This window comes from Fistularia commersonii, chromosome 6, assembly GCF_037954325.1.
Source record: "Fistularia commersonii isolate RoL2024-O1a breed Wild chromosome 6, RoL_Fcom_v1.0, whole genome shotgun sequence".
In the NCBI taxonomy this organism is placed as follows: domain Eukaryota; kingdom Metazoa; phylum Chordata; class Actinopteri; order Syngnathiformes; family Fistulariidae; genus Fistularia; species Fistularia commersonii.
This window is the reverse complement of record NC_141289.1, coordinates 13992129-14012581: the sequence shown is the minus strand read 5'-3', so window position 1 is coordinate 14012581 and position 20453 is coordinate 13992129. Positions and strand designations below refer to the sequence as shown.

The following is a 20453-nucleotide window of genomic DNA, read 5'->3' as shown; positions in this document are numbered from 1 at the left end:
AAAATAAGATAAGATAAGATGACTTTATCGATCCGACGATGGAAAATTAAATCGTCACAATATCATGAAGTTGCCTGTAATCTTTACCAGGACAACGCAAACCAGATAAGTTGAGGGGGCCAAAAGAACAATAAAAATTGCTCAAAAATAGATTAAGAAAAAATGCATACACCAAGTTAAGGGATATCTATAGTCCAGACATTTAAAGGAGGCATGGGGTAACTACACCTTATAATTTAATGTTTCGTCAGTTTAATAATACTGACAGGTACAGCAGTTTAAGTGGGTTACGGAAATGTAGTATGCATATGATACAGCTTGCAGACATTTATGATAAAGTTGGATTTACCTTTTTCAGAGTTAATAAAACAAAGATAATGTGTTATCACATCTCATCTGGCTGTTGAGATTAAGAATGATGTATTAACCCATAAACCAGAGGTTTTTGTTTGTTTTTATTTTGCTGGTGGAAGCATAAAACACAGGAAACAGCTGAAAGTTTTTAACAGCAATTATCTTCTGTTAAATTTGCAAGAGACAAAACCCAACAATAACAATAAGCATAGTCAATAGATAAATATTTAATGCTGACTCAAAAAACAGGCATCTCCTTTATTTCCTCATTGCTCCCTCATGGGTTTCCACAACAAATGGACTTCCTCTTTCTAAGCCCTCTCTCTACATCGTCTTTTCTCCCAACAACTAACTTCATATCCACTTTAACAACATCCATAAATCTTCTATTCGGTCGTCATCTAGGCCCAGGATAAAGTAATGGTGATTGTCACTAAGCTAAGGTATAGTGTTAGAGAATTACCATTCATGTGTCTATGATAATTATAATAATTGTGTATGCAGACTTTCGGTCATGAAATGTTATGGGACAACATTCTTATCTGTCGCATTTCCTTACTGAAGCACTTTACAGCTTGCCTTTCAATCCCAAAACAGTTGGAATCAGATCTAACCAATAGAACTCCTTTCCTCACGCACGCACACACAAACATTTACATATATACAGAATAAACATTTAAATACAATCAACATATCAAGATCTGCCAATCTGACAGAAAAAGTAAAATTGCACAGCGTCCTTCATTGCACATTATTACTGTTGAGCATTGCTCTACCTGAATTGTAGTGATAGTCACAATCTCACTATCCTAACCCATTCACTGCCTCACCCATTCACATGTCATGCACTAACTCTGCCCTCTTCCTTATGATTGTTTGCCCCAGCCTGCACACATCCTGTCTATTATTAGTTATTTATTTTATTCATTACTATTGTCACTGCATTCATATTGTCATTGTTGTTGTTGTCTGCTGCCTATTTATTTGTGGATGTCTTCTGTTATCTTCTGTCTTTCCATTTACATTTATGTTCATATTCATTTTCCTTTTTTTTTAATGACTGTGACGCTGCTGTGACAAATCCCCTATGGGTATCAATAAAGTTTAAATAATCTTTGTCATTAATACCTTAAATACATCACCATTTAAACCCTTCATGTTTTCATTTGAAGAATGGTTATGGAATTAAATTAACACAAAAAAGACAGATTTTACAGGAACGAAATGACCTCTGGCGTCATGATGCTGTGTTATTGTTTCGAATGATGAGATTATCATGACATAAAGGCATGTTCAGCCTCTTGTCCAGCTATTCTTTTGATCTTGAACCTACAAAGTAGAAAGAAAATCCAAGTTTATTTAGCATACGCACACTTGAAATGTTGGGCTTATTCACACAGGAAAAGGAACACTTGATGGCAATTGGTGAAAAAAAAATTCTCACCTTTTCTGGCAAAAAAAGTAAAGAGCAATGATGGTAATAAGCAGAGCAATTGCTACAAAAGCGGCAACTAGTCCCCATGTGGTTGTTCGATCTAGAAAAAAAAAGAAACAAGTATTTAGTCAGACAACTTAACTATCATTTAAATTGCTTGAGATTCCATATGAAATTAAATCAGGAACTTTAAAGTTAAATGAAATGAAACTAAAGCTAAAACAAAAAGATGATTCTCAGCTGATTTCAATTTAATCAATAAAATTATGATAATGCATGACTCACATTGATAAGGTCATTGTAAACAATATTCTTCCATGACCACAGTTTTTAATTCAGGTTAATGAGCCACAGGAAATTATTTCCCATCAGTAATGATGACTTAAAACATAACTTACTGGGAATTTTGCAGGCAGCTGATATCAATTAAACAGTACTGTTATTGTTTGCTTTTTCACATTTCAGTGTCATGAGACTCTGACCACTTCCCCTTTAAGTCTCACCACTATCTCTTGTTTGTCAAGCTTTTAAACAGCTGTTGCCAACAAGTGGTCATGACTCTCTTAGTAGTTGGAGAACAACAATATACAGTATAACCTTTTTGTTCTTCCTTTCCTTTTAAAGACAATATCAATGCAAGTCACTTCTTGATAATTTCCTACTCATGCCCCGGACTTCTTTAGGATAATTTTCAGTAAATAGAATATTTTTTTAAGAAAAATCTCTTTAATCTTGAAGGCAATATTTATTTTTCTACCTGGTTGATAATTATTTTGTGGGATGATTTTTGCAAAGCCCTCGCAAATCTATTTAGTAATTTTGAAATAAATTTCACCTTTTTTCTTTCTCTTTTTTTTTTACCAAGTTCAAAACTAGTTCCAATACTGTAAGTATTTTGTTCAGCTTTTGACATGTTACTGTTCTTGTTGATAGATATGCATACCATTCTTTAGATCCATCCCAGGTAGGGAATGTGGAATCCTCACCCTTCTTTCTCCTTTAACTCCAGTGTTTATCATACAATCTCCATGTCCATTCCAGCCTGCATGTACTCTCACCATGATGCTGCTTTTGGTGGTCCAGGTTTGATCTGGATGAGTTACTGTTTCAGAGTCTGGTTGGTTCAAGAGGACGGCACCTTCTGAAAAGACCCACTGGATGGTTGGAGCAGGTTTACCCGTCGCAGAGCAAATGAACTGTACCTCGAGTCCATTGCTGGAATTCTGTACCTGCGTGTTCACCGCAGATATTCCTTCACAGGGAAATTAAATATTTCAGCATAACAACTTGCAGTTACTATGGTCAGAAATATACGGTTATTTTAATAAATCCACAGCAGAAAACTGGAGGAGGAAATGCTAAAATATCTATATCATACACTATGATAAACAAAGTTACAGATAGGGTGTCAGTTCAGACTCTAGATTGAGTTTCCTTGAACACCTTCAACTTGTCCCTGAAGCTGGCCACAGTTCCTGTTGGCCTGATTGTCCCACTTACAGCATCCCAACACCTTTTTTAGGATGCTGTTTGTGGACTTCAGTTTGGCTTCCAATACAATAGTTTCGGATAAGTGGGTACTGAAGCCCCACAACAAGGGATTGGCATCACCAACAACCCAATGGTGTGCAAATCCTCTCAGAGAACTTTCCTGCATCTTACCTTCAACCACCAGGCAACTCTCTCTTCTCTGGGATCCCACTGGATAAACACTGAATAAACAGATATAGCAGCCCTCATCCTCCATGGAGACGTTCTTCACAGTGATGGACGCTGACATGAGAGACACCTCGGTGTGTGCCACCTTCCCAAGGTAAGGGTCGTTCACCTGCTGCCCAAATGCTTCACTGTATGACGCTAGGTTTGCTGTCTGGTCGCCGTTGCGTTTCTGCCATGTAACCTGGAGCACATTTGCTGCGGAGGAAGAGCCATTTGTCAATACTGGTTGTGATCTATGGATTCTGGTGCTAAGATCAGTATTGATGTGTATATTAACACACCACATGAGTCTATCAGAGGGACAGCACATGTTAGATGTGTTGGAGATAAAGTCAGAGAGGCCAGACTGAGGGCTCGAGCATGCAATGAGGAGAGATCGTGAGTATATGGATAAAGGGATGGTGGGGTCTGAACTGCAGGTGAGAGGCTCAGAGACAGATCAAAGAAGTAGATTTATGGATGGAGTGAAAGAGAACATGAAGTTAGTTGGTGTGAGAGAAGAGGATGCAGAGGAGGTTGGATGTGAACACATGAAAACATAAACATACCGGATCATCACTTCCGTGATATATTATATTGTGATCAATATGCTGTCTTTGTACCATCTCATGTTCCTGGCTGTCACAATCTACTGTTTCTTCTGAGATACACCCCTGTTGTAAACAATATACTGTAGGGTGGAGCGTGGATTGGCCAGCACGACCCATGAATCCTTTGCGAATGATGCTCATGATGACAGTCGGAAGCTTCTCTTAGTTCTATATTAAAGAACTCCATCCTTGAATGATTGTAAAATGTTGCATTCAATGTGTGACACTCACCTGCGCCGTTAGTGCGCAGGTTAAAGTGCATTCGCACACAAACTGTTAGCGCTGAGAGACAAACGCCCTTGCGATTAACCATCAAAACGAAAGTGGAAAGTGGAAAGAACTGAATCACATTCCGGTGATGCAATGTACTGAGACATACGCACGGAGTTGAGCTCTCCCGAAAATTGGTAGTATTCGGCAGTTTCTGAAAAAATACTTGACAGTTTAATGGTGTAAGAGTGAGTCTGAAGCATTGCAGATCAGGATGAGCACGGCCAGAGACACACGGAACGCAGCAAAACAGCAAAAACAGCAAGAAGAAGCGAAGGGAAAAAATCGACCGCCATCTTCCCCAAGCCAGGTGAGCGGAAAAACGGATGAAAAGGACATGGAGTACATTCTTCGCGAGTTGAAAGAGTTGAGGAAAGAAAATAAACAAGCATTTGCAGACACCAAGGAACAGTTAATTAGACTGGAGGTGTCGGTCACGGACTTGATTCAAAGGATGGAGAAGCAAGAGCGGAGAACTGAGGAAGCGGAGACCAGGGTTGGCCAGGTGGAAGACACAAGCCAGCGCCATGAGAGGATGCTGAGGCACCTGTTGAAACGGGAGGCGGCCCTGACGAACATGTGCGATGATCTACAGAACCGGATGCGCCGCAACAATCTGAGAATTTATCAAGTCCCCGAGGAAAGTGAGAAAGGTGACATGATTGGTTTTGTGAGGAACTTAATTGAGACGGCGCTACAACTCCCGCTCGAGCTAAATGTAAAAATCGAGAGGGCACACAGATCACTGGGGCTAAAGCCTGCAAGTTCAGCGCCTCCGCGCTCCATTATCGTGAGGTTTCTGGATTATACAGTAAAGGAAGCAGTGCTGCGACAAGCATGGGCCCAAAAACAAGTGAAGTTCCAAAAAGGAGTGATTTACTTTGACCAGGATTACTCTCCGGAAATACAGAGGAAGAGAACGCGGGTCAGAGGAGTGATCAAGCAGCTGAAGGAGAAGGAGATGCGGGCAATGTGCCGCTATCCGGCGCAGCTGAGAATCAACTTGGAGTCGGGAGTGAAAACATTTCCTACGCTGGTGGATGCTGTGCCAACGTTGAAGAAGCTGGGCATCGAGGTGCAGGTTAGTGAGAAAGAGAGACTGGAATGGGAACTCTCAAAAGACACATGGCAAAGACAGGATGGTGGGAAGAGAGAAAGAAAGGACACATCACTGTCCGCCGCAGACCTGCGGGCGGTTTTGCTGGACTAAAATGATGAAGAGTACTGTGCCCGGGTAATGTTAAAATAATTAGATAATGTTATTACTGTCAATCTTAAAGTTCTATGTGTATTACTGTTCATAGTTTAAACAGCCAAATATGCTGAAGTTAAGTGAATCATATTGTAAAGTTATTGAGAGGAGAGGAGAGTTGACTGCTATTATTTTCAATTAATATTTTTTTACGATGAGACCCGTGTTGGGATCACCGCCTCACCAAAGATTTTGTTTTTTTCTTTGGTCTGTGGTTGGGACAGCACTTAGTGCACTTTGCCCAGAGGGAATCTTAAATCACAACCCTCTCCCTGTATTACAACAGGAGCTGGACAGATATCTGTACTCAGCTGGACTATTGGAAGTCACATATGTTTCCGTTATTTTTTCTGTTTTGTGTTTTAAGAGTTCTTATTTCCTTGACATGTCGGTTAGGTCGGCACAAGTGTTTTTTGTTACTACTAGGGCTAGGATAGTTACTTTATGCAAAGGTGAATCTGGGGAGAGTAAAATGAAAATAGGAAATACTGATTTATATCAGAGGTAGGGATTATCAGCTATAATGTCAAAGGATTAAATAATCTTATAAAAAGAAAGAAAATGCTTACTCAGTTGAAGAAATTTAATTGCTCAATAGCGTTACTACAGGAAACACACTTAAATGAGGTAGAACATAAGAAATTGAAGAGAGACTGGGTTGCACAGGTATTTTATGCTTTTTGTTCAAACAGCAGAAAGAGGGGAGTAGCAACTTTAATTAGTCATTCAATTAGTTTTGCAATTCAGAGAGAAGTGAAGGATAAAGCAGGGAGATATATACTTATCATGGGAACAGTAGGCGGAGTAGAGCTAACTATCATGAATATCTATGCCCCCAATGAAGATGACCCCGATTTCTTCAAAGAAGTGGCAACTGTAATGGCAAGAGAAGCCAGAGGTACTATAATTTTAGGAGGAGATTTCAATTGTGTTTTAAATGTAAAATTGGATAAAACTCCTTCTGATTATGGGCCCATTAGCAGGAAATCCAGGGCAGCAAAACATATGTTGGAAGAATTAGGACTTGTGGATGTTTGGAGGGCTAAGAACCCAACCACGAGAGATTTCACCTTTCTGTCCATGGTACATGGGTCATATTCAAGAATTGATTTGATTTGCATCTCAAAACAAAGCTTATATAAAGTCAGAGAATGTGTTATTGAACCTTGTACCCTATCTGATCATGGTCCTGTATATATGAAATTAAATTTAGGCTTTGGTTGGCACTTCAAATACTGGAGACTAAATATTTCATTGTTGACAGATTCAAGTATAAAGGAAAACATAAAAAAAACAATTGATGAATACTTCAAAATTAATGATAATGAGTCAGTATCCCCCTCGACTCTTTGGGATCGGGCAAAGGCGGTGCTGAGAGGGAAATGTATTGAAATTGCGGTTAGATTAAACAGACAGAGAATGGAAAAGGAAAAACAGCTGGAAAGTGACATAAAAAGACTAGTACACAAACACAAAATGACAAGGGACAAAAATGTCTTTAAACAAATACAAGAAAGTAAAACCTCCTTGGATGAACTTCTCACACAAAAAGCAGAGGGAGCACTTCGATACACAAACCAAAGGTACTATGAAAAGGGAAATCGGGCGAGCCGGCTACTTGCCTTTCAACTGAGGAAACAACAATCAAGCCGTATTGTCCCTAAGATAAGACACCCCTCCTCTCTGACCGAGGTCTCCCACCCACAGGAGATAGCTGAGGCATTCCAAACTTACTACTTACTACTTTCTCCTGATGATACATCAGGAGAAACACAAGACAAAAGGAAATTAGAAGATATATTCAAAAATCTTAAATTAAGAAAACTCTCTGCATCTGAGACGGACGAATTAATAGCTCCTATCCGAGAAAACGAGATACAAGACGTTATTAAATCATTAAAAAAACAACAAATCCCCTGGCACAGATGGTCTACCAGGTGAATTTTATAAGGCCTTTGGAGAGGAGCTTGTGCCAAAACTTTGCCAGATCTTTAATTATGCCTTACAGGAAAATGACCCACCTTAGAGCTGGTCTGAGGCAGTAATAATGGTTATACACAAAGAGGGGAAAGATCCATTAGATTGTGGTGCCTATAGGCCGATCAGTTTGCTGGGGAATGACGTAAAGATTATTAGTGCCATATTAGCAAACAGAATGCAGAAATACTTAGGTAAATTGATTAATCCAGACCAGACCGGTTTCATATTAGAAGAGCATTAAATGTACAATCATTGGCAAGACATTCAGTTCACCCGTCAATGCTTCTCAGTCTAGATGCTGAGAAGGCGTTCGACAGAGTGGACTGGATGTATCTGAAATTTACTATGGAACAAATGGGATTTAATTTGACATTTATAAAATGGATTGAAGCACTGAATAAAGACCCAATATCAAGAGTCAGGGTGAATGGGTACTGCTCCCAATTTTTCCACCTGAAAAAAGGAGTCAGGCAGGGGAACCCAATCTCACCTACTTTGTTCGCATTGTGTATTGAACCGCTTGCTGAATTAATAAGGACAAACGATCAGATCGAGGGAGTAGTAGATGAAGGAGGGGAAATACACAAAATTTCGTTGTTCGCGGATGACGTTCTTTTGTTTATAAGAAACCCTCAGTCATCTATACCGGCCCTTATGCAATGCCTGAGGGACTATGGGGAGGTGTCAGGGTACAAGGTGAATGAGGGGAAATCAGAAGCAATGATGATAACAGGATGCTGGCCGACATGCTTGGATGGAGAGGTGAAATTCAAGTGGTCAAAAGGGGGCTTTAGATACCTGGGAATCATTCTCACACACGACACAAGTCAGCTATATAAGGCAAATTATGGTAAACTAATTTCTCAGATCAAAAATGACTTGGAAAGATGGGAGGTGCTTCCTTTGTCCTTAGTTGGGAGGATAGAAAGTATCAGGATGAATGTCCTACCTAGAATGCTGTTCCTGTTCAATGCTCTGCCTATCACTGTTCCTGTATCTACCTTTACATTACTGGATAAGCTCATTTCCAAATATATATGGCAGAACAAGAGGCCCAAAGTGAGATTGAAAATACTATGTGCACCCAGAGATAAGGGCGGATTGGCCTTGCCACACTTAAGAAGTTACTACCTGGCAGCACAACTTGGAAAAATGGTCTCATGGATAAAACTAGATATGGACACAAGATGGGTGCATATAGAGCAAGGTTCAGTTAAAAATGTGTCGCTTTCAACTCTCCCCTTTCTAAATTCAAAAGCAAGACGTGGACTTAAGATACAAAATGAATATGTCAACCATACACTTGAGGTTTGGGAAAAGACAAGACGATTCCTGAATCTACCTCTATCCCTATCAAGGGCAGCAAAAATAACAGCAGCAGGTGACTTTCTGCCAGCAGAGATGGACGGTGGTTTCATTAGATGGGCAGGGAAAGGTTTAATCACAGTAAATCAGCTATTTGAAGGAAGAACTCTGAGGGCTTTTTCACAACTTCAGGCAAAATACGACATTGATTCTAAGGATTTATTTCGATATTTTCAAATTCGACATTATTTGATGACACACAAAGAATGGGACAATATTAAAGGAGCTTCAACTAATTTTGAACAATATTGGATTGAGATAGTTGAGAACAAAATGAACATTAAAAATACAATACCAGATATATATGGCAGGATACGTATGGACACTTCAGTAGACACACTGGATGTGAAAGCGAAATGGGAACTGGAATCTAATGCCGTGATTGCTGATGGAGAATGGGAGAGTTCTTGGTTGCCCTGGCAACAATGTTTAAGCAGCTCAACATGGAGGGAGTTCAGCTGGAAGTTAAGAATAAGGTATTTTAAAACTCCCTTGATAATAGCTTCGTATGATAATAACTGTTCTCCCCTGTGTTGGAGGGGCTGTGGCATAACAGGGGACTTCTCCCACATTTTTTGGGACTGCCCTAAACTGATGAAATTCTGGGAAGAGGTAAAAAAACAAATAAGTGAGATTTTAAAATTAAACAGACCAATTGATCCGAAGCAATTTATTATGGGTACAGCATCAACAAGCGGCCTGGGGAAGAGCCAGGTGTTTACGCTTAGAGTTCTTCTATTAATTGCACATAAAATGATCACAGTAAACTGGCTCAAACCCCACCCACCTAACCTGGTACAGTGGCGTCAGAGGCTTAAGGATGTAAACTGCATGGAACGCATAACATATATAAAGATTATTGTATAATGTATATCTTGTTATGAGGTTTTGTAAGAATGTGTAAAACTCTGTTAAGGAACTTGTTCTAATAAATGTTCAAAAAAAAAAAAAATGAAAGTGAAAGAAGAGAGAGACCTTGTCTGATCTCTAGTTATTCACTTTAAGATAGAGCATTAAACAGTAACTGTTAGTAAATGTAAAAATGTAATAAAATCATGTCTACTCCCATATTCCAGTACAAATCCCTCGAATCACCTCACGCATATATATATATATATATATATATATATATATATATATACATATATATTAGCCGAGTTATTGGGGGAAGTGGCCTGATTCAATGAATCCACAAAACAATTAAAGCGAAGACTCCAGAGCTCTCTGGGGTAACGATCCCGTCTTTTTATTCTTGTCCAAGTCCGTCCACACTTCCGCCCTCTCTTAGGGTTTCACAATAAAAGCCCTAAGCATCTATTGTGGTTACTGCTTACAATCGGAACAATAAAAGAAAGATATGTTACACACACACACACACACACACACACACACACACATATATATATATATATATATATATATATATACAGATATGAAATATGTATCAGTGGTTTCAGGGTTCGCTGAAAACAACAGCTGTCAATTGTAAAATACCTGAGCCTCCACACACCGTCACAACAACACTAACACGGGTGCTTAGGAGGTTTAACGAAACTCTGAAATGTGGAGAAAAATAAATAACACCTGTCGGGTTGTCCAGCTTGCACCGGTAATTTACGTCCTCGCCATAAAGAGCTCTTGTGGGTCCGTCCCCGATGATCTGTGGCGAAGATGCTGAAGAGAAATAAAAATAAAAAAAAAGAAAACGAAGCCGCTGAGTCACCTTTTTTCAATTGCAGCTTCGCTGCTTTTTCTGCTGTTACTCACCTCTGAAGAGCAAGGATGTGAGCATTAAAGCATACATCTTCATAGTACGAATAATGTGGTCTTTACGACTGTGAGAGAAGATTTAAATTCACTTTCGATTCCGTTTCGACGCAGTCATGCTTCCTCGAATCAGCTGTTTTAATTAGCAGGGGCAAACTGAAAATGAAACTACACATTTACTCCTGACTATATTTAAACCTCTTGTAATACTTAAACGCAGCAAGCTGTTCCGTTCGTGGTGCCTCTGCATTGTGTCCTCCCTTCGTGTAAGAGCACAGCACAGGTTAGTGTATCAACTGTGCACCTGGACGGGACTAAGACAGAAATATCTGAATTTTCAAGTTTTAAACTATAGGAGGTCAGCAAAATTCTAACTAAGAAGACACGGGATGCAGGGAAGACTCCTGTCAGTCTGCTCACAACACGTCATAATATGGGATTGTGTGATATAGTTATATATTAAATATTATGAGAAAGGAAAATATTTTGAATGAGTTGTGTAATTCTCAACAATACAAACATAGATAATGGAAAAGAATTTTGCTATGTTTGCACAAATGTGAGACACAGAAGAAGAAATATGTATAAGAAAAAGCGCAGCTGTCTCTTTGCATTTCCTCTGAAAGCTTTGAAGCCTCAAGCCAAGGCTTGACCCAGATATACGGTCTCCCAGCACTCAAACATGCTGCTTGACTATTCTGTTTTACAACCCCTTCCAAAATCTATCCCTTTTACCCTTGCTTTTACACTTGACCTGCTGAAAAGGTCGCAATGGGGTTTGCTCGAGAGCCCTCAGTTGAAGTAATGATGAACATACCTGGATGTTCTTCTAACTTTGTTTCTCAGAGAACTAATTTAGGCATGCATGCGTTTGTGCCCAATTTAATATATCAGAAACTAGAATAACATTTGAAAGAAGCCATCTGTTAAAGCAGTGCCTCTCAATTATTTGTTAAGCCCCCCCCTTAGGAAGAGGAAAACATTTTCGCACCTCCCCACCACCCCTGTCTGTCGTAACTATAAATTGTATAATTCATCTATAAAATTGTTATTTGTACACCTCTGCACAAAATTGTATTCTTGTCACATGAAAGAAACGTAAATTAAACAAAGAATAACTCATACTTATTAACATAACAGTGTTCGCTGCTTCACAGAAGAAGGTTTCAATAAGCGGAATTGATGTTAATATTCCACACATTTTCGCTGAAAAAACCTCAAGCCGGTTAAATGTCTTGAGGTGACGCCTTCATTTACTAGGCTTCATGCTGTCCGCTGACAGTAAACCCAGCAGTCTTTCCTCGTCTCCCACTGTAGTCACAAGGGAGCAACCGCAACATACGGTATTTCCTCGCCTTAGTTTTCTGTTGACTTTCGTTTGGTCCATAATACCCGTCTCTCACCGCCTTTATTATCATTCCTGTTATTTTCCATGGGGTCTCTTGAGCGTTTGTTCACTGCGCTTCATATTTTCTGCTCTACGCTGTGTGTGCGCATGCTCGGTGCAAAAAATAAAACAAAACAAAAAGCATGCTACACCCTGGAGCAAATGCTAAACCATCACACGCCCCTTTTTAGGAGCAATGGTTTAGACTGGCATTACAGGCGCACCGTTTTTTTTTTTTATTCAGTAGAAGCTTTTATTTTTGTCACAGCAAAATAATGTTTTATGTAAATGCAACGCCTCCAATATAACGTGGTTTAAGTTTTTTTTAATTGAACATAAACAGTATAAAAAAATATACATATGTGCAAATAAACATGGCAAGGTTGAATCGAATGTCAATGAGACAACCGGGGATGAGGGAGCAAAGGACTAAAGGAAATTCGTTCTGTATGTAATCAGAAGTTAACAATTTTAAAGGTGTCGGCGCACCGTTGTAGTTGCTACTGTGTCTACTGGATAGCGCTACGTCGCTAAAAGTGACGTTAACGTCTCGCAAAGACTGCTGGGAAACGTTGTCAGGAAGCTTATTTTTAGCTAAACATTCGTAGGAAACTACCGTTTCTTTATCGCATTGGAGCCGTTTATTTCCTAATGGAATGAGCAGCGTTATTTTTTTGTGTGACGTCATCCTTTCTCGCTTGTTTTAAAGGTGGCTTCGAATACCTATACGTATTTTTTAAATGTTAGCATGTGTCCGTAATTCAGTGTGACCAGGCGTGTGTTTCCTTTTCACACCGACCGATTCGGTCAGGTCTAACCTGCCCACGAACTTCCCGCTGCTAAAAGCATCTTGTGTGTATTTCTCAGAATTTCTGCTCAATTTGGGCTACTAGTGTTGCTGTTCCAACGTCTGAGAACAACTGAGAAGAGCAGTCATGGTAAGGCAGTAAATAAGGCGTTACTTAGGATTACTTCAACATAACCAAGTGAGATTGCTTGTGTTGAGTCAGTTACTTACTGTATTCACAGCGAGGGAGAAAGAAAAGGAAAAGTTAAGTTGACTTTTCATAAACATTGTTGGTTCGACAATCATCAAGCTTTTGAGGTTTACATTATGTATCAAAAGTGAACAAATGATATTAGTAATAACCATTAAAACAAAAAAAGATTCGTTCATGTCACATTTATATGATTTCCACAAATGCACCAATGATTACTCTTTAGAAATGATTATGAAGAGTTAAAGTGTTAGTAATTAAAAATCATCTAATCCTTTTGGCTTTTCCCTTTAGGGGTCGCCACAGCAAATCATCCTTTTTCATCCAACCCTATTCACTGTATCCTCCTTTCTCACCCCAACTAACTTCATATCATCTCTCACTACATAAATAAATCTTCTCTTTGGTATTCCTCTAGACCTCCTGCCTGGCAGCTCCAATTCCAGCATCCATCAACCTATATATTCACTATTCCTCCTCTACATGACCAAACCATCTCAGTCTGGCTTCTCTGACCTTCCCTCCAAAACATCTAATAAGTGCTGTCTGTCTGATATACTCATTCCTGATCCTATCCATCCTGGTCACTCCCAAAGAGAACCTCAGCATCTTCATCTCTGCGGCCTCTAGCTCTGCCTTCTGTCTTTTTATCATTGTTACTGTTTCTAGTCCACACAGCATCGCTTGTCTTACCACTGTCTTGTGCACCTTTCCTTTCATTCTAGCTTAGTCTTCTATCACATCGTACCCCTGACACTTTTCTCCACCCATTCCAATGTGCTTGAACCCATTTCTTTACAGCAAGACATCAGTATTCTTCATCTACCTCCAGCTTATCTCTCTTTTGGAATTCTACTTTACTTTTTGCAAATAGTTTACAAATGAGTACATTTATGGTTTTGAAGTGTTCTTTGTCATTTTGTTTTAGAGTTAAAATAACCATTATTGTTATGCAACTATTCTTTGTGGATATGAGTCACATGAGCTGTAAATTTCAGTACATTCATTAAAATTAAATCGAATGAGTTATAATGTTTGAAATTTTTTTCCTGTGCAAAAAAGTACCATCAAATCATAATGAGTTTTTGCAAAGAAATAGTCGCAACAAATATGAAATACAACAAGTCTTAATCTGCTTTACTGTTTACCTTTGACAGGAGGATATGGACAGTGTGATGTCCTTGTTTTCTAGCCCTGTGTACTCACGCTACTGGCAGCACTACCAGCAGGCCATGGCCTGGCACCAGAGACACAAGCGTGCCTATAGGAAGGCCTTAGAAGCTGCCTACAGCTTCCACTACTGCCACCAGCACTATCCCAACAGCCATGAGCGCTATGCTGACTGGCAAGACAGGAACAGTGATGGCGAGAAAGATGATGACATGGATGTGGAGGGCAGCTCAGATAGTGAGATTGAATGTGATGTCAGCAACATGGAGATCAGTGAGGAGCTGCGACAGTACTTCGCCCAAACGGAGAAACATAGAGAGGAGCTGAGTAAGAACACATGGGGCTTCTCAGAGGGCTTGCTGGGTGGGTATGGGGCATTATATGGCGTTGACATAAGATGAGGTTACCTTAGGTATAAAAATGACATATCAGATACTCAGAAAATACATAAAGTTTCCCCAGTGACAGTGAGATGCAACTTAAATTTAAATACTTTTGGAAATCTTTTTCCTAAACTCACTGTTAAAAATCTGACACCATTCATTTCCTGAACCCCACCAAACCCTTTCTTTCGGATTGGAAGTGTGGTTTATGTCTGTTATTTTGCGTGAAACAAATTTTTACATTTAGTTGAATTGTGCTTCACATCTAGATGATACACAGTATAAACAAATACATTGCCCAATTGTTGTTGTAAATATAGACCCCATTAATGGGCTGTGCTTGAAAAAGATTTTAATTGAACATTTGTAGAGTGGATCATATGCACATATGTCATATATCTTCTTCATTTTAGTATGGAAACAAATTGTTGTAGGGTGAGCCGACAAGCTGCAATCGTGAAAATAAATGTCCTGTCCTTGCAGAGAAGCAGCAGCAGATGGAGGCCGAGCAGCAGGACAGCTACGTGCCAGCAGACCAGGGCCTGTGCAGCGCCTCCTCGCGAGGCAGGGCAGCCCCTCCATCTGAGCGCCCTGGTGAGAGGCGCGGGGCTGAGATGAAGAAGTTGTATGGCAAAGATGCACCGAAGATCCTGGCAATGGAGGCGGCCATGCAGCTCACTTTTGACAGGAACTGTGACCTAAAACAACCCAAGTACTGGCCTGTCATCCCACTGAAACTCTAGCTACTGTGTAGTTTGATTTGAGAAGATTCCTGCTTTGACTTCTCCCAGATCCTGGATTGTGCCCGTTGAGACGACTGATGTTTTGGAGATCAGGGCCTCTGATCTGTTTAAAGCAGTCAGCGAAGACAAACGCAACTGACCTTTCAGCTGCTGCCTAAAATGTACAATTGAGGTGCTGAGAATACATGCCATTCTGCATTCAATGTCATTGATTGTTTCAAAATGCAACAAATTTCCCCTTTATTCATTATTTTTTTTGCTTTCTTTTTTTTTTTTTACATTTTCTAGCTCTTAATGTTTAAATGTTGAAAGTTATTTTAAAAGGTACAATAGGACCTCTTCTGTGAACTGTTTTAGATTAGATGAAAAAGCTACAGGTTTCAACCATTTATTTTGCTTTTCAACCTCAAACTCAGTGGTGTGTCATACCACTCACCTCTCCCATTCCTGTCAACTCCATTTAAAAACAAAAGTTTTTTCTTCTGTGCAGATTTAGAGGCTCTCAAGCCATTCCATTTTGGGCTTCATGTATTTTATTTTGAATTATTTTTTCTAATAAAGGCTTCTTTAAAATCTGACACCAAGATCACTTATTAAAACAAGGTATTGTATACAGTACACCATTATCAGAGAATCATTGATTTTTAAGGTTGTCTGGCCGGGGGACTACAGATGAATAATAGCCTCTTTGGCTAATTCTGGCTTTTTGTGTTTTGTCATGTTTTATTCATGTGTTTTATGAAATTGCATCGTCCCCTTTTGAAATAAACTAATTTAATTTCTGAATTTACATATGACTAATCTTCTGTTGGCTTCATATTGAAATGCCATTATATCAAGGGAACATGATTCAGTTATTTTTTTTAATTTTGAGAGACATTGATACTTATGACCAGGGACTTCAACAGAGGCATACTTTCATAGTAACTCAGTAAATTTTCTGCACTTCCCACATAGTACACATATGCATGCTCACTTCGCCACAGTTTGAGGAATGGTGTCCCACAGACACGCTGTCTGTGGTTTATTGAGGTCTTGATTCAGCGCTGCTACGTCACTCCCCTTTCATCCACAGATGGGACATGCAGTGGTTCCCCCCACCTACCCCATTACAACCTGTGGCCATCGTCCGATCCCAGGCGTCTCTCTTCGGCTCGACAGTCCACAAAACAAATATGGGTAAGTGAGGCTCTTAAGAGGCGTTCAGACGTGTGTGTGCGTGTGTGTGTATTAGGCACTACTGTGCGTGCTGCGGTGCACCGTGCTCGGCGGTGTTGTTGTCATTTGTGCGTCTCTATTAATTAGTTTAAAGGCTTATAGTGAAGGACAAATGTAACCTGCTTCTCCTGTCAGCTCACTATCACCGAGTTTCTTGCAGGGAATTGTCAGCCATTAATATTTAAACTTAAAACTTTTGAAATATCTGCGATGAAGACCCTTGTCTTTTGATTTCATGGTTAGTTTTACGGCCCAAGAGATAGTATGTTGCCTGTCTTAATTTGATACTGCTGATTCCAAACAGTGACATGCCATGTAAACTGACTAGCCATGCATTCTTTGCGTGTGCTCGTGTTTCACTGATGCAACGTTGGTGCACATTTTGCTCCCCTGTCGCATTTCATACAAGAGCGCTTGCTCTAACCTTCATTTGTAGTTTGCTCTGCAGATTTAAATCAGTTTAAAATCGATGCATATGATAATGAATAACCGCAAAAGTCAACAAACAAATTTGTACAAACTAAAAAAACACAAACCCCATAGACTGTAAACAATTACAGCGGGAAATACCTGGAAAATCACCTTTTTTTATCATTTTAATTTTGTATTTTTGAGATTGACTTTTTGATGAAACAAATAGATGCACATGGATGCACAATGAAGTTATTTATGTTTGTCTTGGTTTTTCAAAACTCAAATAAGTGATTGCATTCAGGACGTATTTATGTATATACAAATTAATTTGTCTTTATTTAAAAGACAAAACACAGTGTCTTAAGGGTCCTACAGGTCTGAACCCAAACCAGCCCAGGCAGTTTTCTCTGTGATGTGATATCTGCCTGAAAATCCTGAAAATGTACCAGAAGATAAATCCAGCCAATAAAATAAGCGTCTGCGCTCTGCACAAACATCTCTCATATGCAGCATAAAATACTAAGTTGCCCAGTGGGAAGAGGCTTCATCTTCTTTTCATTACATCCTCAGAGTAGATTTATGATTTTGATTAGCAGTGGGTAACTGTCTCCCCTCATTTTGGATTATATAGGTTGGGTAAATAGGAAACAGAAAGGGCAGTGCGCAATGTTGTGAAGAGATGAGTTTGGTCCATTTCTAATTAACCCAGAAATATTTATAAACTGGTGATGAATTGTGAAAGTGGATTGATCTTCCGCAACCAACACACCAGATAGAGCAAAATGCCCATATCACTTATTAAATGATCTTAACCTATTGTATTTTGGCCATTTAGGTGTCCCTACATTCACCTGGAACAGAGCACCTACGAGTGTGCTACACAGCTTGACATTTGAATGTCTTAAGATGATTTCTGTTCGATTATTTTTTGTCTTGTCACAATGTAATCAAATTGTCTCATCTGATTAGTATTTTGATAATAAAAGGGCATCTGTCTAATTTAAAACTAATTACTTCATCACATTTAATTGAAATCTAATTTGATATCTTTCTGGTTTTTTTTTTGTTACATACCATTGGTATGCAGTAGGTGTTCAAATTTGATCTAGGAGAATTCACTACAATAAAATATAATTTACCAATAATGCAATATTTTTCCTGTTAAGTACTAGTATCACTTTTAGGCGGTCACCTGTTCATCTTGTGTTGTTGGAATTGGAGGAACTGTGGAATTACACAACAGAGATCGTTTTCTGTTGCAGATTAGTTGATTTTTCAGATGTTTGTTTTATCTGTCTCCTCGGGGACAACAATGGTAAAACAATGAGCTAACATTTGTATAATTTTTCTGAACTGTGCTCTGTCCCTATGAGATTAAACAACATTTTGTACAAGCAATAAAAGGGACTTTCACAGGATTTGCATAAGTTAAAGCTTCTATCCTCACCCAGAAAGAGTATTTACTAATAAACTAGTGTGTTAAAGGACATTACAAAACAAACCATATGTGTGTGCATATGTATTATAGACACTATCAAGTGAATATAAACGTTTATATAGAGTCTACTTCTTGACTTCTTCATTTTTTGTTTTTGCAGAGGAAATAAACCCAGGCAGTACTGACGAGAAGTATGTGGTTTCAGCTTGAAGTAACGGAACACTAAATCGAAGTAGGCCAGATTACTACGGGTTAGGCAGAAAGAAAACAGCTACAAATAAGCCAGTATTGTTTGTCATCCTGGACTTGAATCAAGCAGCATTCAGTTCGATTTCATCACTACATTCAGCCAAGGATTTCAATTTCTCATATTTTTCTCTCTTTCTCTCTTCTCTCTCCTTTCTCTTTGTCTTTATTTTTACCATTCATAACATCTGTTTCCAATAAGGCAGAAGGACTGTTTATTGCCTTCAGGCTGGTGAGAAGCTGAGAACAGACAGGATGTAGCCAAGTGACATGATTTATTGCATTGGGGAAACTAGAACTCTTATTTTTTTTTCTTTCTGCAGGAAACAGTCATAAACATACCCCCTTTCACCTCCCAAGTCTAACAGGAAATTTTGCCAAAATGCTACTTTTGTCTCATCAGTGTCAGCATCAGCACCCTGTCTTTCATCATGCATATTCTCTTCATCTCCCACCACTACGTGTCCTCCTTCCTGCTTGGTTGTGTATGACTGCACACATCCTCTTGCATCCTCTCTTGTGATTTGCCATGCACTGATCTGCAGAATGGATAGAGGGAATACAGCCACAAAGCAGACAGACTTCAAAGGTTGAAGATTTTAAAGAACTTTTCCATTCTGACGGAATAAAATATCACTCAGCTGGGAGTTGCTGGGTTGGGGGGGGGGGGGGGGGGGGCACTGTGACCTGATTACAATTACAGTGGGCCACAGTTTACCTTCAACAATTGTGTCATAATTACAGTCTGGGGATCGCTTATAATATGTCACATATTTATCTTTACTGATATATTGAGTTTGCAAATTTAAGAACGTAGCTGACTGTCAAACAACTCACTTGAAAGTTTCAAATCAATTCCATTGTAGAAAACAATGTGGAAACAGTTGATTCTTACCATGTAAGAGGATAAAATTAAGACTGGCAAGCAGCAAATTTGGAACTGGAGGTGTCAAGTTATTTTGATTATTTTGCTTTGGAAAGATGTAGAGAGAAGCAGAGCTAGAGACAGATATATTTCACGATAAAAATACAGATTAGTGGAAGAAGACAGTGTGTACATGTTCTTTATAATGCGACTCAGATGCTTGAATGACTTGGTACATGTATGAAAATGCACTTAAACAAAGAATCAGTAAAGTCTAAGCATCCAAAACACAATCACAATACAGTGTATCACTTTGCTTTTCTTTTTGCTTATCAGTCTGCAAAGTAGTTTTAGATCCAAAATGATTTCTACATTGACATCTTGGGCATTACCCTCAGTTTTTTTTTTCCTTCTGACCTAGCCAGCTCTTTTGCTTCTGCAACTTGTAGAGTACCTGAGAGAACAATTTTAGGCCTTTTTTTATTAGTTTCATTTGCCTTTTATAAATACACAAAATGTGTTTTACATTATATTATTAGCTTTGAATTTAAGATTCATCTAGAATCCAAATATAGACCTAAAGCTTTGTGTAAATCATCTCAGTGTTGAAAAGTTGTTATATAAACTTAACATTGTTTGAGTAAATATCTGCCTCTCAGTTTGCAAAGCCTCCTTGTTACGGTTGGTTCCCAAGAGGACAGACACAGGTTCGTAGAATCGCAGGTGGTTTAATAAGTGGATAGACCGGGAGGTCGTACACACATCAGGGAAAAGACTACGCAGACTTCTCATAGCAACGAGATCAGACAATGTCTGCAACTTTGGGTCCACCTTATATACTCTTGCCTAATTAGTGGGA

General features: G+C 39.1%; 2 protein-coding genes across 6 annotated transcripts; one reads left to right on the top strand and one right to left on the bottom strand.

The window, feature by feature from the left end:
* Window positions 1-271: 271 nt before the first annotated feature.
* LOC147233458 (OX-2 membrane glycoprotein-like) lies at window positions 272-12279 on the bottom strand. Of its 4 annotated transcripts, none has more exons than XM_086147499.1 (7): window positions 11858-12279; window positions 10733-10888; window positions 10550-10639; window positions 3452-3703; window positions 2733-3041; window positions 1799-1889; window positions 272-1683 (listed from the first exon to the last, which is right to left on the bottom strand). In XM_086147499.1, the coding sequence occupies exons 2-7, from the start codon at window positions 10773-10775 to the stop codon at window positions 1629-1631; spliced, it is 840 nt and encodes a 279-aa protein (XP_086003625.1). In that variant the 5' UTR covers window positions 10776-10888; window positions 11858-12279; the 3' UTR covers window positions 272-1628. The 4 variants fall into 4 exon arrangements, 3 of the variants coding, with proteins under 3 accessions (XP_086003625.1, XP_086003626.1, XP_086003624.1); XM_086147500.1 differs by having other exon boundaries at window positions 10733-10800; XR_015106225.1 differs by lacking the exon at window positions 10733-10888 and having other exon boundaries at window positions 2776-3041.
* Window positions 12280-12698: 419 nt separating this feature from the next.
* On the top strand, window positions 12699-16177 carry gemin8 (gem (nuclear organelle) associated protein 8). Of its 2 annotated transcripts, XM_086147497.1 has the most exons (4): window positions 12706-12828; window positions 12987-13057; window positions 14275-14614; window positions 15154-16177. In XM_086147497.1, the coding sequence occupies exons 2-4, from the start codon at window positions 13055-13057 to the stop codon at window positions 15411-15413; spliced, it is 603 nt and encodes a 200-aa protein (XP_086003623.1). In that variant the 5' UTR covers window positions 12706-12828; window positions 12987-13054; the 3' UTR covers window positions 15414-16177. The 2 variants fall into 2 exon arrangements, with proteins under 2 accessions (XP_086003622.1, XP_086003623.1); XM_086147496.1 differs by having other exon boundaries at window positions 12699-13057.
* Window positions 16178-20453: the final 4276 nt, after the last annotated feature.